The sequence below is a fragment of the Lemur catta genome, chromosome 3 (genome assembly GCF_020740605.2).
Source record: "Lemur catta isolate mLemCat1 chromosome 3, mLemCat1.pri, whole genome shotgun sequence".
Lineage (NCBI taxonomy): Eukaryota > Metazoa > Chordata > Mammalia > Primates > Lemuridae > Lemur > Lemur catta.
In genome coordinates, this window is record NC_059130.1 from 78,812,843 (window position 1) to 78,830,527 (window position 17,685).

Genomic DNA, 17,685 nt, shown 5'->3' on the forward strand with positions numbered 1-17,685 from the left:
TATAAGAATGGGGAGAAAACTTGTAAGTGTCTGAAGTGATAACAGTCTTTTTATTATGGACAATAGTAAAAGAAAGAGTCTGGAGAAGCCCACACTTGGATAAAGTGATAGATCAGATATAGCTATAGAAACGGAGCAATAGATTTAGTATAATGACACAACCTTGCAGGTATGACACTTCACACTCTACTTCTTCGGCTGCTACATCACTTCTGCTCCTGTTTCCATAGCTCCCTTTTCATTGTGTAGCCTGCTATATATTGTTTAACTGGTATGCTGTAAATTTAAATCAACAGGCCATCTACTTTCTGCCTGTGTTTTTTAAATATTTACCTCTAATGGGCACTGCTTTGAATGCTGGTAACTGGAAAATAGCTCAAAGTGATTATGAAAACTTAAAAATAAATGATTGCTGTAAACATGGAGCAATACAAAGTATTTACACTGCATTTTGTACAGTGCTGTATTAAAAATTTATGCGCACTGTCTGGGGAATGGACACGCTTGAAGCTCTCACTTGGGGCGGGGGCATGGGCAATATACATAACCTAAACTTTTGTACTCCCATAATAAGCTGAAATAAAAAAAAATTTTTTTTTGAACCATAAACTGTTTTATCTCCTCAAATTCCTTTTTACCAGAGCATGAACTATTTTTATAAATATTTTTAAATAGAAAATTATATTTCAGACAAATGCAGATTAAGTAAGAACAGAGACTACAATTTTAATAAAATAGAATTCAAGGCACAAGTTTCCCCTAAATGAGACTCAGAAGGCAGTTTTTTTCAATTTATGAGAGATTACTGTCTGTAATTGGGATATGGTAATCATGAGTGTTTATGTACAGATTTGAAATGTGTTAAGCCAAAATTATTAGAAATACATGGATATTTAAAAACAAAATCAAACCCACACAGTAGTTGTAAGGACATTTGTTCTATTTGGTGACAAGTATACAAGATGTCTATTGCTTTCGGAGTACACCATAGTAAACAAGCAATGTAGAGGAAGAGGTGTCAGCTAGAAGGCTCCAGTGAACTAGACTTATTCACCTATTTGGAGGTTGGCTAGGATCAGCGGATAGAGACTGACTTCTCCTGGGAAGACTGAAATGACTCAGCTCTGTTCCATGTCTCTCAACTTCTACTCTCATCTTCTGGCAGCCCAGCTTGGTTATGTTCTCATAGCAGTGGCAGCAATTTAAGAGACAGGGCAAGCTAAATTGTGAAAATGTTTTTCAAGTCTCTGTTTGCATCATATTTACTTATTGGCAAAGCAAGGCACATGGCCACGCCGAGGGAGGGAATTGTGCCTCATTCACCAAAAGGCATGGAAACACGGAGTCAAGAATGGAATCCAGTAATATAATTTAAGAAGTTAGGAAGACAGAAATAATTAAGTCTAGAGATAATCTGAATGTATTATGAATAAGGGCCACTTAAAGATCTTTATTACTTCCATATTCAAAAGGAGAAAATATACTCTTTCAGCAACTGATGGAACATTTGCAATAATTTGTCATTTTAGGTCACTGAAAAATACTTTATAAAGTAAAATTTTCTGATTATAACTCAATAAAACTAAAAACCATTAAAAGTATTAACAAAAAAGTATAACCACTTAGAAATTAAAAATCATTTTTATAAATAATGGGATAAAAGATCAATTCTGTACCCTGTTTACAATGTAATAAGGAACAAATGGGACATGGCTCAAAGTGAGTTCACAGTAATAAAGTAGCCTTAAATATATTCATTATCGGCCCGGTACAATGACTCATGCCTGTAATCTGGCTAAGGTGGGGGGATTGCTTGAGCTCAGGAGTTTGAGACTGTAGTGAACTATGATTGCACCACTGTACTCCAGCCTTGGTGACAGAGCAAGACTCTGTCTCACACACAAAAAAAGTGTGTGTGTATGTGTGTGTATTTATTCATTACCAAATAAGATAAAAGGACAATACATGAAATATGCACAAAAACAATAAAATGTCAAAGTGGCAGATTGGATTAATGAAATCTACAGACTGACTCTACAATAAAAGAATAAACCCAACCCCTAGCTAGGTTAGTTGTAGGAAAAAAATATTAATATTAAGTTGAAAATTTTGTATTAGATAAGATTCTTTGTGTGTGTGTTTGTATTTCTCTTTCCCCATTGATTGAGTCCCTTTCAGAGTTTTTTTTCTGGTCTTAGAATTAGGATACTTGTACTTTTCCTTAACAGTGTTTTTGTTGTTGTTTCTTTTTTTTATTAATTTAGTCATTGCTGCAAATTTTGCATTTGAGAAATTTGGCGATATAAAGTTGAAAAGACAGATATGAACTCAAGTGTAACAAATTTATAAGACACATATATTTTCATATTAGTCTGCTTTTTGGTTTTGTTTTATGTCTATATATTTTTTTTTCTTTTCTACTTTTCATCTATCTCTAACTTGTATTGGTTTTCTGTATTTTAGGGTATTTCTGTGATACCTTATAGGCATAGATAACAGATTATAAATAAGTACATAAGATAAAAAGATAATAGTGTTATAAATCTCAGTAAAATTTGAAAGCATAAAAATAAGGTAGTAAGTTGGTGTGGTATTTATTTATAATTATGTTAATTTAATTTAATTTTTTATTCTGGCTACGTTGTAGGTCAAAAGGCATGCTTATTAACAAACCATATAAATTTATTTTCCATCTACTATATTTGTTTTATCAAATACGTTTTCCACTATCTTTGAAATCAGGAAGGAGACCGCTTAAGTGATGAAGATCTATACAAATTCCTTGCTGATATGAGAAGGCCATCGTCTGTCTTACGGCGACTAAGGCCTATTACAGGTATTTTAAAATTTAGAATAGAAATGATTACAACTTAAATTATTATCATTAATGTGTTGTATTGCTTTTAGTTATGTATTCTTTTCTTCCCTTATCTGGCCTATGCATAATACCTCAGTCTTCATCTCATTAATGATCACATGTTATAACAGTTTGGATGAACGATTCAGTACCTTTGATACTTTGAGGACAGTAGTCCCACCTTATCTGTGATTTTGCTGTTCTTGGTTTCAGTTACTTGTGGTCAACTGTGGTGTAAACATACTAAGATATTTTGAGAGAAAGTGAGAAAGAGACCACATTTACATAACTTATTATAATATAGTGTTATAATTGCTCTATTTTATTAATTATTGTTATTAATCTCTTACTGTGTCTGATTTATAAATTAAACTTCGTTATGGGCATGTATGCATAGGAAAACATGGTATATATAGGGTTCAGTGCTATCTGTAGTTTTCAGGCATCTGCTTGTGGTCTTGGAATGTATCCCTCATGGATAAAGGGGAATTACTGTACTAAAATCAGAATATCATGGCTTAAAATTATTTTCTAGAGGGAAAACACACACACATGGAATGGTAAATATTTAAAAATAGATTCACATCATGGTTAGAGCAAACCATTCCAGAGTAAAACTGTTGTGAAGTCTGCTAAGTCAAAATTAAACCATTTAAACTTTGAAATGTTGGCTTGTTTTTATGTTAGATCCCTCCCTCTGTTTTCCTTTTCTTTTTTTAACTTCTCTCTTTCCCTTTCATTTATTCTGTAAGAATTTATTATTTTGTATGCACTTATATCTGTATCAGTAATATTTGAGACTTTGTAAAGTGAAATGATTTAGACTTCTGAGATGATAGTAATTTGGTTTCTGTAATATTCTCCGCAGACTTCTAAAAAACATTTTTAATATGAAGTTATTATTTATCATGTTTACATTGTTTTTATGATGTATTTTAATATACAGCTCAGCTGAAGATAGACATTTCTCCTGCACCTGAAAATCCCCATTATTGCCTAACCCCAGAGCTGCTTCAAGTGAAGCTTTACCCTGACAGTAGAGTTAGACCTACCAGAGAAATTTTAGAGTTTCCTGCCAGGGATGTTTATGTTCCAAACACTACTTACAGGTAAGAGATTTTAATTTTGGAGAATTCTGAGATAATATACTATATATTCTAATATTAAAGTAGAACTAGAATGAAACTCTCCAGAAATCTTATGTAGCTTTGTTACTTATTCCATCTTTTACTGTACAATTTTATGAATAGCTATCATGTATTGCCTTTACTTTGTGCTTGGTGTAATGTTATTAATAATTACCTTACATGCATTATCTTATTTAATCTTTATGTTGCAATGCGAGTTCTACTTTCATTTTAGAGGTGAGTAAACTAAGGGATAGAGAGGTTAGAAATTTTGCTGAGGGCCAGGCGCGGTGGCTCACGCCTATAATCCTAGCTCTCTGGGAGGCCGAGGTGGGTGGATTGCTCGAGGTCAGGAGTTTGAGACCAGCCTGAGCGAGACCCCGTCTCTACTAAAAATAGAAGTAAAAATTATCTGGACAACTAAAAATATATATAGAAAAAATTAGCCGGGCATGCTGGCGCATGCCTGTAGTCCCAGCTACTCGGGAGGCTGAGGCAGTAGGATCGCTTAAGCCCCGGAGTTTGAGGTTGCTGTGAGCTAGGCTGACGCCAGGGCACTCACTCTAGCCCAGGCAACAAAGTGAGACTCTGTCTCAAAAAAAAAAAAAAAAAAGTTTTGCTGAGTATCATACTTTAGTGTGGTGGTGCTAGGATTTGATTCCTGGGCTGTTAGGTTAAAATATTTTAACTCCTAATTATTATATTTCCTGAAATATTTTTAGTAGCAGAATCTAGAATTACACATGAATCAAATTTATATGCCTGAATTATGTTCTAACAATTAATCAACAATATTTGTTGAATATATACCACCTAAAGGATACTTGACATGAAGTTGTTTGGTCTAACTTTCTAGGATGAACACTATACAACTCCAGGGGTACCATTTGCATATACTTCTTATGAATGATGATCTCTTTATCTGTGAATATTGAGACCAGGACCTGACATGTCTGTTAAGATGTCCTACAGGGCAGCTCAGACATAAGATTCTAAAATAGAACTTTAAATTTCATCCCAGACTTCCCCATCTTAGTATATTTCACCACCATTTACTGAGTTCCTGAGGAAAATATTTTTGGAATCATAATGATTTCATTCCTTTCCCTACCTCTCACATTTATTCAGTCAACAAGTTATGTAGGCTCTACTTTCAACATGTGCCCTGAATCCAATACTTCTTACCATTTCCACCTTTTAAAAATTCTAGTCTTAAGTCACCATCTAGATCAGGACTGTCAAATAGAAATATAATGAGAACCACATTAATAATTTAAAATTTTACAGTTTCTACATTAAAAAAAGAGACAGGTAAAATTAATTTTAATCATGTTATTTAACCCAAAATATCTAAAATATTTCAATGCATAATAAATGTAAAATATTAGTTGAAATATTTTACTTTTTCTCTCCTATAAATCTTCAAAGTCTGGTGTGTATTTTATACTGAAAGTATATTACAGTTCAGATAAGCCACATTTCAAATGCTTAAAAGCCACATGGGGCTAGAGGCTACCAAACTGGATAACTGTTGATCTCAAATTTTGCTATACCTTTCTAATTTTGTCATCTGTTTCTGCTCCTGTCTCAGTCAGTTCTCAACATTACAGCCAGAGAGATCTTTAAAAGTTATAAATCAGATCATTCATTCCTTTGTCTAAAACCCTCCAGTGGCTTCTAAGTAGAAAAATAATTAATTTTGTATTATGGTCTATAAGACTCTACATGATTTGGCTCATTTTCCACATCGTTTGGCTCATTTTTAGTGTTATTATTAAAACTCTCTATAAGGACTTTTTTTGCAGGACAGTGAAATACATCAGATAATCAATTGTTTCCCCCTTTGCAACTTGTTTGCAAAGTAGGCTTTTTAGGGTTGCTATACAGTTGTCATCTTGGATCCTATTTACCATTATCCTGGAAATTCTCTTTGTATTTTTTTGCAACAGAGCCCTTATTTCCCATGTATTTTTCTTAGTTTACTGATTTCACTGACAGCGTTCAGTATCTTCCTTAAATAGAATGTATGGAAAGTAAATTTTCTTGAGACTTTTTATGTATGACAGTAACTTTATTTTACTTTTACTCCCAAATAGATAGTTTTACTGGATATAAAATTCTAAGATGTAAATCATTTCCTGTCAGAATTTTGAAACTATGACTACTGTTTTCTGGCTTTAAGTGGTGATTTTGAGGAATCCAATATGACACTGATTGCTAATCCTTGTGTCTTATTAGTTCATTAAATATGAGACATCTGATTTCAAATGAAAAGTATAGTTTATTATATCTCAAACAAGAAGCAGTACAATTAATCAAAGTAAGCACCTAAACTGTCAACACAGTTCTGCCATCTTATTGGTAGCTTGCTTATGCCAGCAGTGAAGAAGCCTGGAGAGAGAGTGATGATGAAATCGTGAAAGGTATTTTCCACAGCTTGTTGAGAATTGAATATTTTCTCTTGTGACAAGTGGTCCAAAACCTGGAAGAAGTGGTAGTCAGTTGGTGCAAGGTCTGGTGAATATGGTGGGTGACAGAGAGTTTCCAAATCCAGCTTCTGTAGCAAAATGAGTAGGGTTTTTTGCAATATGTGGTCGAGCGTTGTCTTGCAAGAGGATTGGCCTGTCTCTGTTGACCAGAGCATCCTCTGGTCATTAATTGCAAACATCCTCATAATTTTGTCCAGTTGGTTGCAGTAGACATCTCCTGTAATTGACTGACTAGGTTTCATGAAGCTGTAGCGGATAATACCAGTGCTGGACCACCAAACAGACACCATTAGCTTTTCTTGATGAATATTTGGTTTTGGACTGTGTTTCAGCACTTCATCTTTACCCAGCCATTGTGCTGAACACTTGTGATTCTCAAAAAGAATCCACTTTTCATCACATATAACAATACTGTGTAGAAATGGTTCGCCTTTATGTTGTTACAGTAAAGAAAGGCAAGCTTGGAGACCATTTCTTTTCTGACGCTTGTTTAATTTATGCGGAACCCATCTGTCCAGCTTCTTTACCTTGCTGATTTGTTTCCCATGGTCCAATATTGTTGTAATAGTAATGTCAAACCTTGCTGCTAATTCACGTGTAGGTTGAGATGGATTTGCTTCTACTACAGCTTTCAGCTCATCATTATCCACCTTGGTCTCAGGTCGCCCATGTGGCTCGTTTTCAAGATAGAAATCATCAGAATGGAACTTTTCAAACCATCGACGTACTGTGTGTTCCTTAGCCACATCCTTCCCAAACACTGCGTTGATATTTTGAGCTGTCTGTGCTGCATTGGTTCCACGACGGAACTCATGTTTGAAAACAACGTGAATTTTTGACTCATTCATGGTTTCACAAAAATTGCTCTTAAAAAAAATGTGAAAGATTAATCACAAGCCAAAATGTGTTTGAGAGAATCTGGATCTACCTTCATAATAAAAAAAAAAAAAAAAAAAAAAACCCAAGAAGTGTCAAAGTAAAATGTCAGAGATATCAACTGTCAAATTTAGTGCTTAAGGAAATCAGACATTTCATACTTAATAACGTGATATTTTCCTCTGAAGGCTTTTTGATTAATTTTTTTTACTCCATGGTGTTCTGAAATTTCATGTTGATGTGTTGATAACATTTATTTAATGCTTTATAGTATATAAATTGTTTTCATTTAAATTAGTTTATTCAGTCTCACAGAAATCTTATAAATTATATAATTCTAGCAGTATTATCTCCACTTATAGATGAGAAAAGGCTGAGATTAAGAGATTTATTTGGATGTGAACCCAGGTTTTCTTATTTTTTACATTCTTCATTTTTCGGGATGATATGACATCCAACATTCATAATTATATACCGTATGAATAAAAGTAAAATTTCTCATTGCTAGGTAATTGTTTGCTATATTTTTATTAAAGCAGGCAAGAACACCTTTCTTATATTGGCCTCAAAATTGACATCATTATTTATTTTTGTTTAATAATTTTTTAGTATCTTACAATTCTCCAAGCATAACACTTGATATAAATAACATTCTAGAGTATCATGTCTGTGAATTAATGGAAAACAGGACCACTATAGACAATCTAAACATGTTACAGAACTTGAATGGGATTTGAGTAGAGAGAGCTCATACCAATTGAGAAGATATCTTGCTAAATAAGGTAGCCCATTGTTTTCTTTTAAGGATGTGTCCAGTCTTAATGTATCATCTCCTCCTGGAGGAGATGGAAAAGTTAATAAATGAAAGATTTAAGGGGATTTTATAAATTATAAGTTAGTATGCTTTTGCTTTTTGAGTTTGTGGAAATTATGTAAACATGTGTTAGTAGCTTGAGATACCTTGTTTATTTGAGTTTGCTTTTGATTTTTATGATTGAATGCTTTGTCACTTGAAGTGGTTAGTGTTGGTAAGGTAATTGATAGTCCAAAACTATAATTGTTTCTATTCTGGGAGTAAATTTTCAAGTGTAAGAATAAATTATAGCATATTAATTTGAGAATGGTCTTAAGAGATTATTTAATATATTTCAGTGCCGTTAGTTTGGACTGTATCTAAACACTGTATTATAGAGTTGATACTCAGACATTATTAGTGAAAATAATATTGTAGGCAAAAGCTTTTAAAAAATGATCTGTTAATTTTACACGGAAGAACCATTCTCTCGTGAATAAGCATTTTATTTCTAGAGAATAATAGAACTGGCTGAGATCATCAAAAAGATTGGAGTTATTCCTATTTAACATTTATTCAGTGTGAATACTACTTTGGGCTTTAATATTTTTCATTAAAATGAATTGATTTCAGATTAGAATTTGGCATAACCTTATGTCATTATATATACAGCTTGTAAGGAACTCCTAACCTGTTAACAGACATTAATGAATTGTGATATAGATGTCAAGATTACTGAGTTTCTTAATTTATGAAGATGATCATAGTACTCTGCTAGTAATGTATTACCAGTGGGAGCTGTTGAAGCAAGAAGGATGCATTATTTTGTTTAAGTAAGAAATTAAGAATTTTCTAGTATAAGGGTGTCCTCAGGGAAATAAAGGAAGTTAGATATTACAGGAAAATATGGGAGTAGAACTGTGATTACTATACTTTGTTGACTTTTTTCCTGTTGTTACTTTTTTTGCCAAATAAGAGTTTTCTCTTTTTAAAAAGATACAATGATTATAAAATTGACTGTGCCTTTTTAAAAATAATCAATCTCGGCCGGGCGTGGTGGCTCATGCCTGTAATCCTAGCACTCTGGGAGGCTGAGGCAGGTGGATCGCTTGAGGTCAGGAGTTCGAGACCAGCCTGAGCAAGAGTGAAACCCTGTCTCTACTAAAAATAGAAAGAAATGATCTGGCCAACTAAAAATATATATAGAAAAAATTAGCCGGGCATGGTGGCGCATGCCTGTAGTCCCAGCTACTTGGGAGGCTGAGGCAGGAGGATTGCTTGAGCCTAGGAGTTTGAGGTTGCTGTGAACGAGGCTGATGCCACAGCACTCACTCTAGCCTGGCAACAGAACGAGACTCTGTTAAAAAAAAAAAAAAAAAATCAATCTCCAAATTACATAAAGAAGTAATAATTTTCATGATACTTAAAATGGTATGATTGTATGTGTAGCTTATGAAAAATTGGGAGATGGGTTTCTATAAGCAATATTTTATAACTATATTTCATTTTAGGAATTATAATAAGTCCTCAATTAATATCATTGATAGGTTCTTGGAAACTACAGCTTTAAGCAAAATGATGTATAATGAAACAAATTTATTTTTTCTTATTAGTGTTGTATGGAAACGTTACACAAAACAACATTATTTGAGGACCTGCTGTATTTTGTTTCCTGTAAAGTCACGGTCTCTAAGAACTTATTCACAACATTAAGTGAGGATTTATTGTTTTTAAAACTGCAGAATGACTGGCTTTCCTTGTTTGAATAGGAATAATAAAAGTACCCATATGTTAGAAATTTGTGAGCATTAAATTCATATAAAGTGGATGGCACTAATTAAAGTTCCTGGCACATATTAAATGCTTGATAGAAGTTAGTCATTATCATTGGCTTTATTAGATTACATTTACTTATGTATTACACAACTCAAGACAGATTGGTTTGAAAAGCATGAAGGTATTGGGCTTTTGGAGTATAATTGGGTAAGAGAATGGTTTTAAAAGGGAAGTGATCAAAGCCAGTATTGGTTTGCTTTTATTACTATTTGGACCATCAATGTGCATGGGACCTGAAAATCAAATTATGTAGGTTGTGTATTCTACTTAATACTGTTAGAAAAAGTTGGTCTCATGGACAGGTAATATGTTTATGAATTTATGGTTCATTTAAAAAAAACCTTTAGCAGATCTAGAAAACCTAGGAGAGAGAGAAATAATTTTGGAATGATAAAAGAGGTAGTATGACCTCAACAGATAAGAGCTTACATACGTTTATCATCAATAATTTACAGAAAGTTCCATTAATATTTGCTAACTGAATGGTTGTGCTGGATCATGATAATAGTTATCTTCTAACTCATTTGGATTCTTTTTGTGTTCTCAGGAATGTTTTAGGATAAGCTATAATTTCTGGTAATAAACACCAGAAGTCATTATACAAATCTTTGTTGTGCATTTTCCCAGTGAATAATTTAAAAAAGAAAATAAAGTTGACACCAGGGCTCTTTTTAGTTTACATATGGTCATTATCTCATTAATTCTACATAGCAACCTACACAGAACCAATATGATTATCCTTGTTTTATAGGTGACAAAGATGAAGTTCCAGAGGATTCAAATTTATATCTGAGAAAACTAGGAATTGAAGTGTTTTTAATGTGGGTTTTCAGAAAATATTTACACATTGTATTTAGTTTTAGTAAGAAACTTGAGAGGATTATAAAGGATCTCATGGGGTAAAAAAGATAAAAAATTATTGTCTGAATAGAGGGAGAATTAGTGGATCTTATTGAAAAGCAAGCATTTGACTGACGTGAGAAACCATAGGAAAAAGAACTGAAAGTGACAGATTTCCTGTTATTTAACAGTTTTCACTTCCAATTTTTATGTTCATCATCAATTTAGAGAAAGCTCTCTAAAAGGGATATATTTTAGTTTATTTGTATTTATTATGTAGATTTTTAAAAAAATGTACTTTTAAAGACATTATTGGGGCTTCTTAAAGACTTTTAAAAAATCTATTAAGCTGTATCTAAAGTTAGAGATTTTCACATTTAAATAACAAACTCTATCATTTTTTTTTTTCCACACATGGCTGGTCACTTATATATTTACATAGGGTTAACCCAGGAGGAAGCTTTTCAAATTCTTTTCAAATTCTCTATAGGGGTAAATGAGGATACACAGATTAAGATAATTTCAAGCAATCAGGAAATGAATGACAGGTGTCTTATTGCACTAAACAAGTGGGGTTTACTTAAAATACTTGGTTTATCAAGGAAATGCTTATGTTATTGTAGTATCATAAAAAAAAAAGTACCAGTGCAGTTGTTACATTAAAGAAACCAAATAAAGAGCCCTTTCTTCTTGGTGGGAAAAAAATCCTTTATTGATTATCTGAAATCATCTGAAAGTTAGGTAATAGATTCTGTGCAGTGTTACTTTTGTCCCAAATTGTTACTTGATCACCGCGGTTGGATTTGAATTGTAATAGATCACAGTACCCCTAATTGAGCAAATGCTTATGTGTTTTATTGACATCAGTTTTTAAAAGATATGTCCACAGAGCACATGATATTTTTGGCAGGACTGTTAGAGTTAGCCTCTTTCCTAACAATAGCCTTAGTTGTAATCACCTATTGAACATTTGTATCTTTATTTTTCTATCCAGTATTTTTGAAAGACTGTATCTGGCAAATATAATGTTACTAAGAATGTAAGAATAAATGCAGTGGTTCAGACCTGGTGATTATTAGTGAGAGAAACAAAATGAAAGGATATCAATCTGGATTTAGGAGTTAGGAATATGCTCCATACTGTCTCTTAATAATCCTTAGTAATTCTGTTATCTCTGAACTACTCTGAATATAGTTTTAAACTTTTTATTATGGAAAATTACAAACATACATTAAGGTAAAGAGAACAGTATTAATTAACTTCCCATTGTTATTCTTGTTTTATCTATTGCTTATTCCCCTGACCTTTTGTTACTACTTTTTGAAGCTAAGTCTAGGTATCATTTCGCTTGTATCCATCAACATGTATTTCTACAATCCATCACATGTATCTCTAACAGGTAAAGACTTTAAAAAAATTAGCCACAATAACAAATAAAATATTTTATGATCTCTTTATAATTTTGCCCTTATCAGTTTTTTTCTTGAGGAGTTTAATAAGCTTATTATACACTGATTACATTTTTCCCTAAATTTTGTTTCTAGGAACAGCTTGGCCAGTCAGACCAAGTAAATGTATACTGTTTATATTTTGACATAAGAGCCATGTATTAATAATTCATGTTTCTTAAACTAGTTTATTATATGATAGTAGATCTCCCTTTGAAGTTGGGTTCCTGATTTTTTGTGTGCCATGGTAACTTATAGCAATTTGTGAATCCTTTCAGCCTCTTTTTTGGAATATAGGTTGAGCATCTCAAATCCAAAATGCTCCAAAATCTGAAACGTTTTATCTACTGACATGATGCTCAAAGGAAATGCTCATCAGAGCATTTCAGATTTTGGATTTTCAGATTTGAGATGCTCAACCATAAGCATAATGCAAATATTCCAAAATCCAAAAAATATCTGACATCTGAAAGATTTCTGGTCCCAAGCATTTTGGATAAGGGACATCAACTTGTAATGTTTTTAAATGCATAAAATAAAATATATTGGATAACAAAGGAAATCACTTGCATTGAATTAAAATTATCAAAATATTAAAGTTGTGATATTTCTTTATTAATGAATTAAATAACAGGATCTAGCCTCAAATCTGAAAACAATTGTATTTTCTAAAAAGTCATAAACAGCAACAATATTTTGAGGTATCTGCAATAGATGTAATATAAAAATATGTATGGTTTCTATTAATGACAAAGTTTTATATACTGGAATCCTGGTGTTGTTAGTTTCCTACATTCATAATTTAAGGAAGTACAAATTTCAGCTGAATGTTACTGAAAATTGAGAAGCATATTTTTTCCATTCAAGTTTATGGTCCTCTTCTTTAGAGCCTATTGGTCTTTGTTTTTATTTTTAGTGTTCATAGATGTCTCAAACAACTGCCACATTACTGTGCTATTTTGGTTTTGCCCTAGATATACCACTCTGACTTTCATTCTATCTAATCGGTACTAGTTTATTTTATCTATAAAAATTCTTGAGTTGAGAACTCTGTTTTCTAACATTTCAGCATAGCCACCCAGGAGTTTTTAGTTCAGGGCTTGCATCTGAGGTGATGGAATGTTATCTCAGACTCCCAAGGCAAAGAGTAAAGTTCCAGAAACAGGAGCAGACTGAAAAGAGCCGTTTTGTTCTCTATCCTGAGAATTAGAGTATTTGCAGTTAGGAGCATTTGTACAGATTATTTACTTAAAGGAATGTGAAGAGTGATTCCCAAGATCCAGTTTTTAAAAGTATATGCATTTATTTAGTACTTTACAGTTCATAAAACTACTCAAATGTGTTATCTGACTTGATGATCACAACCCTATGAAGTAGATTTGGCAGGGTTGTTATTATTCCCATCTGTTGGGTGTGGAAACTGAGGCTTCGTTGCTTATTTGAAGATAAACATCTATAACCTTACATTTTTAAGCTTGTAATTTATTACTCTTTCAAATACACCTAATCATTTTATTAGGTGTATGACTATTCTTAGGGTTAAACATGAATTCATAAAAACAGCTTTTATGTTTTATATGGAATCCTTTTTGCCTTTCCTAAAATGTCATTAAAACTTCATTTTATAAAAGTTTATTATGGGAGAATGTTAGTCCTACTTTCATGACCTTGAACTGCACATTTCACAGCAATTGAGTAATTCTGCCCTAGTTGGTTTGCCATGAAAATACTTTGGACATAGATAAAAGGGGCAATTGTTTGGTCACTTTCTTTTCAGTTTTTAAAACTGCTGTGTTGGGTAATCACTTAGTAGTACATACATAAATTTAGTGTGTGTGGTTGTTAGTGATGGGGAAAAAAAATCACAAGGAAATTTGATTATCGTATAACAGAAGGTAGAATATATATGAATAAAGATTTGGAATAGGTTTTGTAAAAGAGGCAAATAGTAGATGCCCAGTTAATATTTATTAATGAATACCTTTTTTATTAATGAATGAATTAATTGACTTCCATGAGTTAGGCTATTAGGAAGAAAATATGTTAGCATGAAAACATACTGATTCTAGGACAACAGTATGTAAATAGACTACATTACAGTAGGTGACCTGAAATGAGAAATTGTGTACTTGCTTTCAGTAAAATTCATACTGGTTCAGAGTAAACTTTGGCATAGAAATTTTCCTATAATTCGCTAAAATCAAGTAGATTGGCTGTCTTTGGTGCTCTTGGAGTTTTTATTGTTATTTTTCAGAATTTTTATTATTATGATTTGCCAGATTTACTTTCTGTCTTTTCTTCTTCATTTACTAAGTGCCATTTGAGGGGTATAGACAGTGATATTGCATACTTTCAGGGGAAGGAGCTGCCGTTTTCTAGGATATTTGTGGAAGAAGTGAGGTATTTGCATCTTGAAATATAATAGGACCAAGCCAATCAGAAAGGTGTGGAGAGGCATTCTAGACAAATGGAATACATTAGGAAAGCATAGAGGGGATATTTTCATTAGAGCAGAGGGTTTGTCTTGCAGAAACAATGGGTGAAGAGGTAATTTGGGGTCAGATTATAGGGACTCTTGACACCTGTAAGGGGTTTAGATTTTGTTCTCTAGGCCTATGCTCTTCTAACTGGAGTATACATTCTTCTGAGAGCAACTATGTGGGATATGCAAGTCCACAGGATAAACATACATATCTTCTAGGAGCATCACTTTTTAGAAGTTTTAGGGGTAAAATAACTATTTTTATATGAAGATATTAATAGATTTATGAAATATAAAACAAAATTTACATGCAATTTTAAGATAAGATTCTAAGATTGAAGATAAGATTCCAGTAAGATTCTAAAGGAAATTTGTGCTTCTAGAAAACCAGTTTATCCTATAAAGATAGGTTTTCCTTATCCTCAGCTGTTACACCTCTTCAGTAGACCAGCTTGAAAGATAAAGGTCAAAGTAGTATGCAGGCATTACAAATTTGTTTTAGGAAGATTGATGGGGAGAAAGAACTAAAATTAGGAGGCCAGGAGGAGACTATTTAGATAATCTAGGACTCAAGTTAAAGACAGTCCTTGGGAAGAAGATTAAGGGGAATTTCAAAAGAAGATTAAACTGGACTTGGTGGCTTATGATACAGGAGAAGTGGTTTATAAAGTTAAGTGAAAAGCCAGGCATGTCTTCCAGGTTCTGGGCTTCTGTGACTGGGAGCATGGTGATGATATTAACAGAGATAAAGAAGTTAGGAGGAGGGTATGAAAGTGTAGAAAGGGATAGCAGTGGCAGTAAGGGACTGATGTATTTATTATTTGGTATGTTGAATTAGAGGGGGTCTGTAGGATACCAAAGGGAGAAATGGCAGGTAGGCAATTTAAGAAGGGGAAGCAGGAATAGACCTGTGAAGAATGTGTAGATTTTGGAAATTTATTCATGGAAAATAGATGGGTCCATGATAGTTGATAGCATGTCTGAGATTCAGAGTAGACAAGATGATTGAAGGTTTTGCTTTGGTCCACAATACTAAATAGGAGAAAGGAATAGGGTTATAAAGATGGATTCAGGTAAGGGATAATCCATGGAAAGTGTAGTAGTATTACAAAAGCAAAATGAATGTCAAATTTGGAAGAGGATATTGTTATTGATAAGTAATAGAGAGATCAAATGGAAGATAGACTGAGAAAAGATCATTAGATTAGACAGCTGTGAGTTTGTGGTGAAACTCAAACAGTTTAAGCAGAGTAATGAGGACAGAAGGACACGATTTTGTGAACCATAAAGAAAAAACTTGTTTCTTTTTTTCTACCAGAACTCTCTCTCAATCTGAGCTTTATATGAGGTAAAAAATCTAATTTAGTATTCCTAAAAGCAATAAAATGAAACATTTCATGTGAGAATTGTTTTTTTTTTAAAAAAGGAAAACATAGAGGAAGCAACTCATATATTAAATAATGAATTATTTTGCATTTCAAAGCTTTCAATTTTGAGGGTTAGTGGTGGAACCACACATCCTTTTGGCATTCTGGCTCTAAAGAAAGTCAATGTTAATTTTGACAGCTTGGGCTGTGGTTCTGAAAATTATAACCTGTTCTTACCTTTATTCTTCTGTACTTTTCTGGAACAAAATATTTATATGGGATCCATATAGATTATACATATCTTTTATATATGTGATATATAAAAATATATATTACATGCATATTGGATAATTGGAAATATATTGTGCTGAACATTATCAAAGGTTAGTCACTATATAACTTGGGCACCATTATCCTTTAAAAACTGGGTTTAATTTAAAATTTTATTTCTTGTTAGTAGTTTCTTTAAAAACTTAGTTAAAAATAAATACAAGTGATATTATGGTAAAAAAATTTGTATCTAATAATTTTTGGAGATTTAGAGTTTAAATGATTTAAATTAGAAATAACAATCATACATCTATTGTGATGTCAATTAAAAACTAGAATAATTTAAATTTCTATAATTTAGGGATTGAATCTTTATTTATTGGATTTTAAATGTACATACATGCCTGTCAGGCTATTTAAATATTCAATAACTTGTAATAATATTTAATTCTATTTGAAAACCTACACAAAAGTATTAGATTCACAGCATGTCTGGGGAAATAAATTATTAAACTTTAACTTGATGCCACAAATACATTCATTTTTATGTATTCTGATAAGATCTCTTTAAAATTATTTGTTTTCACAGTATTAAATATTAAAATATATAAAATACGTATACTATAGATAAGTTAACAAATGGTAAGATATAATGATATAGTAAACTCAGTATGACTTAGTAATCATGATCTACTACTTTTTTTTAAAAGACAGTGAACCTATTTTAATACAGTATTATTACTGTTTCGTTTGGCTTCATAAATAAACCATATCAAACATTTACTTCAGATTATTTTGTAGCAAAATAGATCAATGTCAAAATTTATATTATAGATTTTTGCATATACTCTGAATTGACTGAATTTTAGTTTTGAAATTAATATCGTATTTAAGAACTGTACAATCATTGATTCTTTTTATTGAGGCAAGTTTAGAATTTTTTTTTTTTTTTTTTGACACAGGGTCTTGCACTGTCTCTCAAGCTGGAATGCAGTGGTGTGATCATTGTTCACTGTAACCTTGAACTTCTAGGCTCAAGAAATCCTCTTGCCTCAGCCCCCTTGTAGCTAGGACTATAGACATATGCCACCACACCCAGCCAATTTTTAAAGTTTTTATGGAGGCAGAGTCTTGCTGTGTTGCCCAGTCTGGTCTGGAACTCCTGGCCTCAAGCCATCCTCCTTCCTCAGCCTCCCACAGTGTTGGGATTACAGGTGTGAGCCACTGCACCTGGCCTCAAGTTTAGAATTTTAATAGGAAAACTAGTTTTTTAAACTCAGGAAGTTGTGAAATTAGCCCA

At 32.6% G+C, this 17,685-nt stretch overlaps 1 protein-coding gene across 9 annotated transcripts in view; it reads left to right on the forward strand.

The window, feature by feature from the left end:
• Positions 1-17,685, forward strand: part of DOCK7 (dedicator of cytokinesis 7) — a 200,771-nt gene that overhangs the window by 59,170 nt on the left and 123,916 nt on the right. For all 9 annotated transcript variants that reach the window (XR_006734166.1, XM_045547862.1, XM_045547864.1 and 6 more), the window contains 2 exons: positions 2,743-2,836; positions 3,804-3,966. Coding sequence is in view for 8 of the 9 variants with exons in the window: in XM_045547862.1 (XP_045403818.1) it covers positions 2,743-2,836; positions 3,804-3,966 (257 nt within the window). In the remaining variant the exon portion in view is untranslated. The remainder of the gene's footprint in view (positions 1-2,742; positions 2,837-3,803; positions 3,967-17,685) is intronic.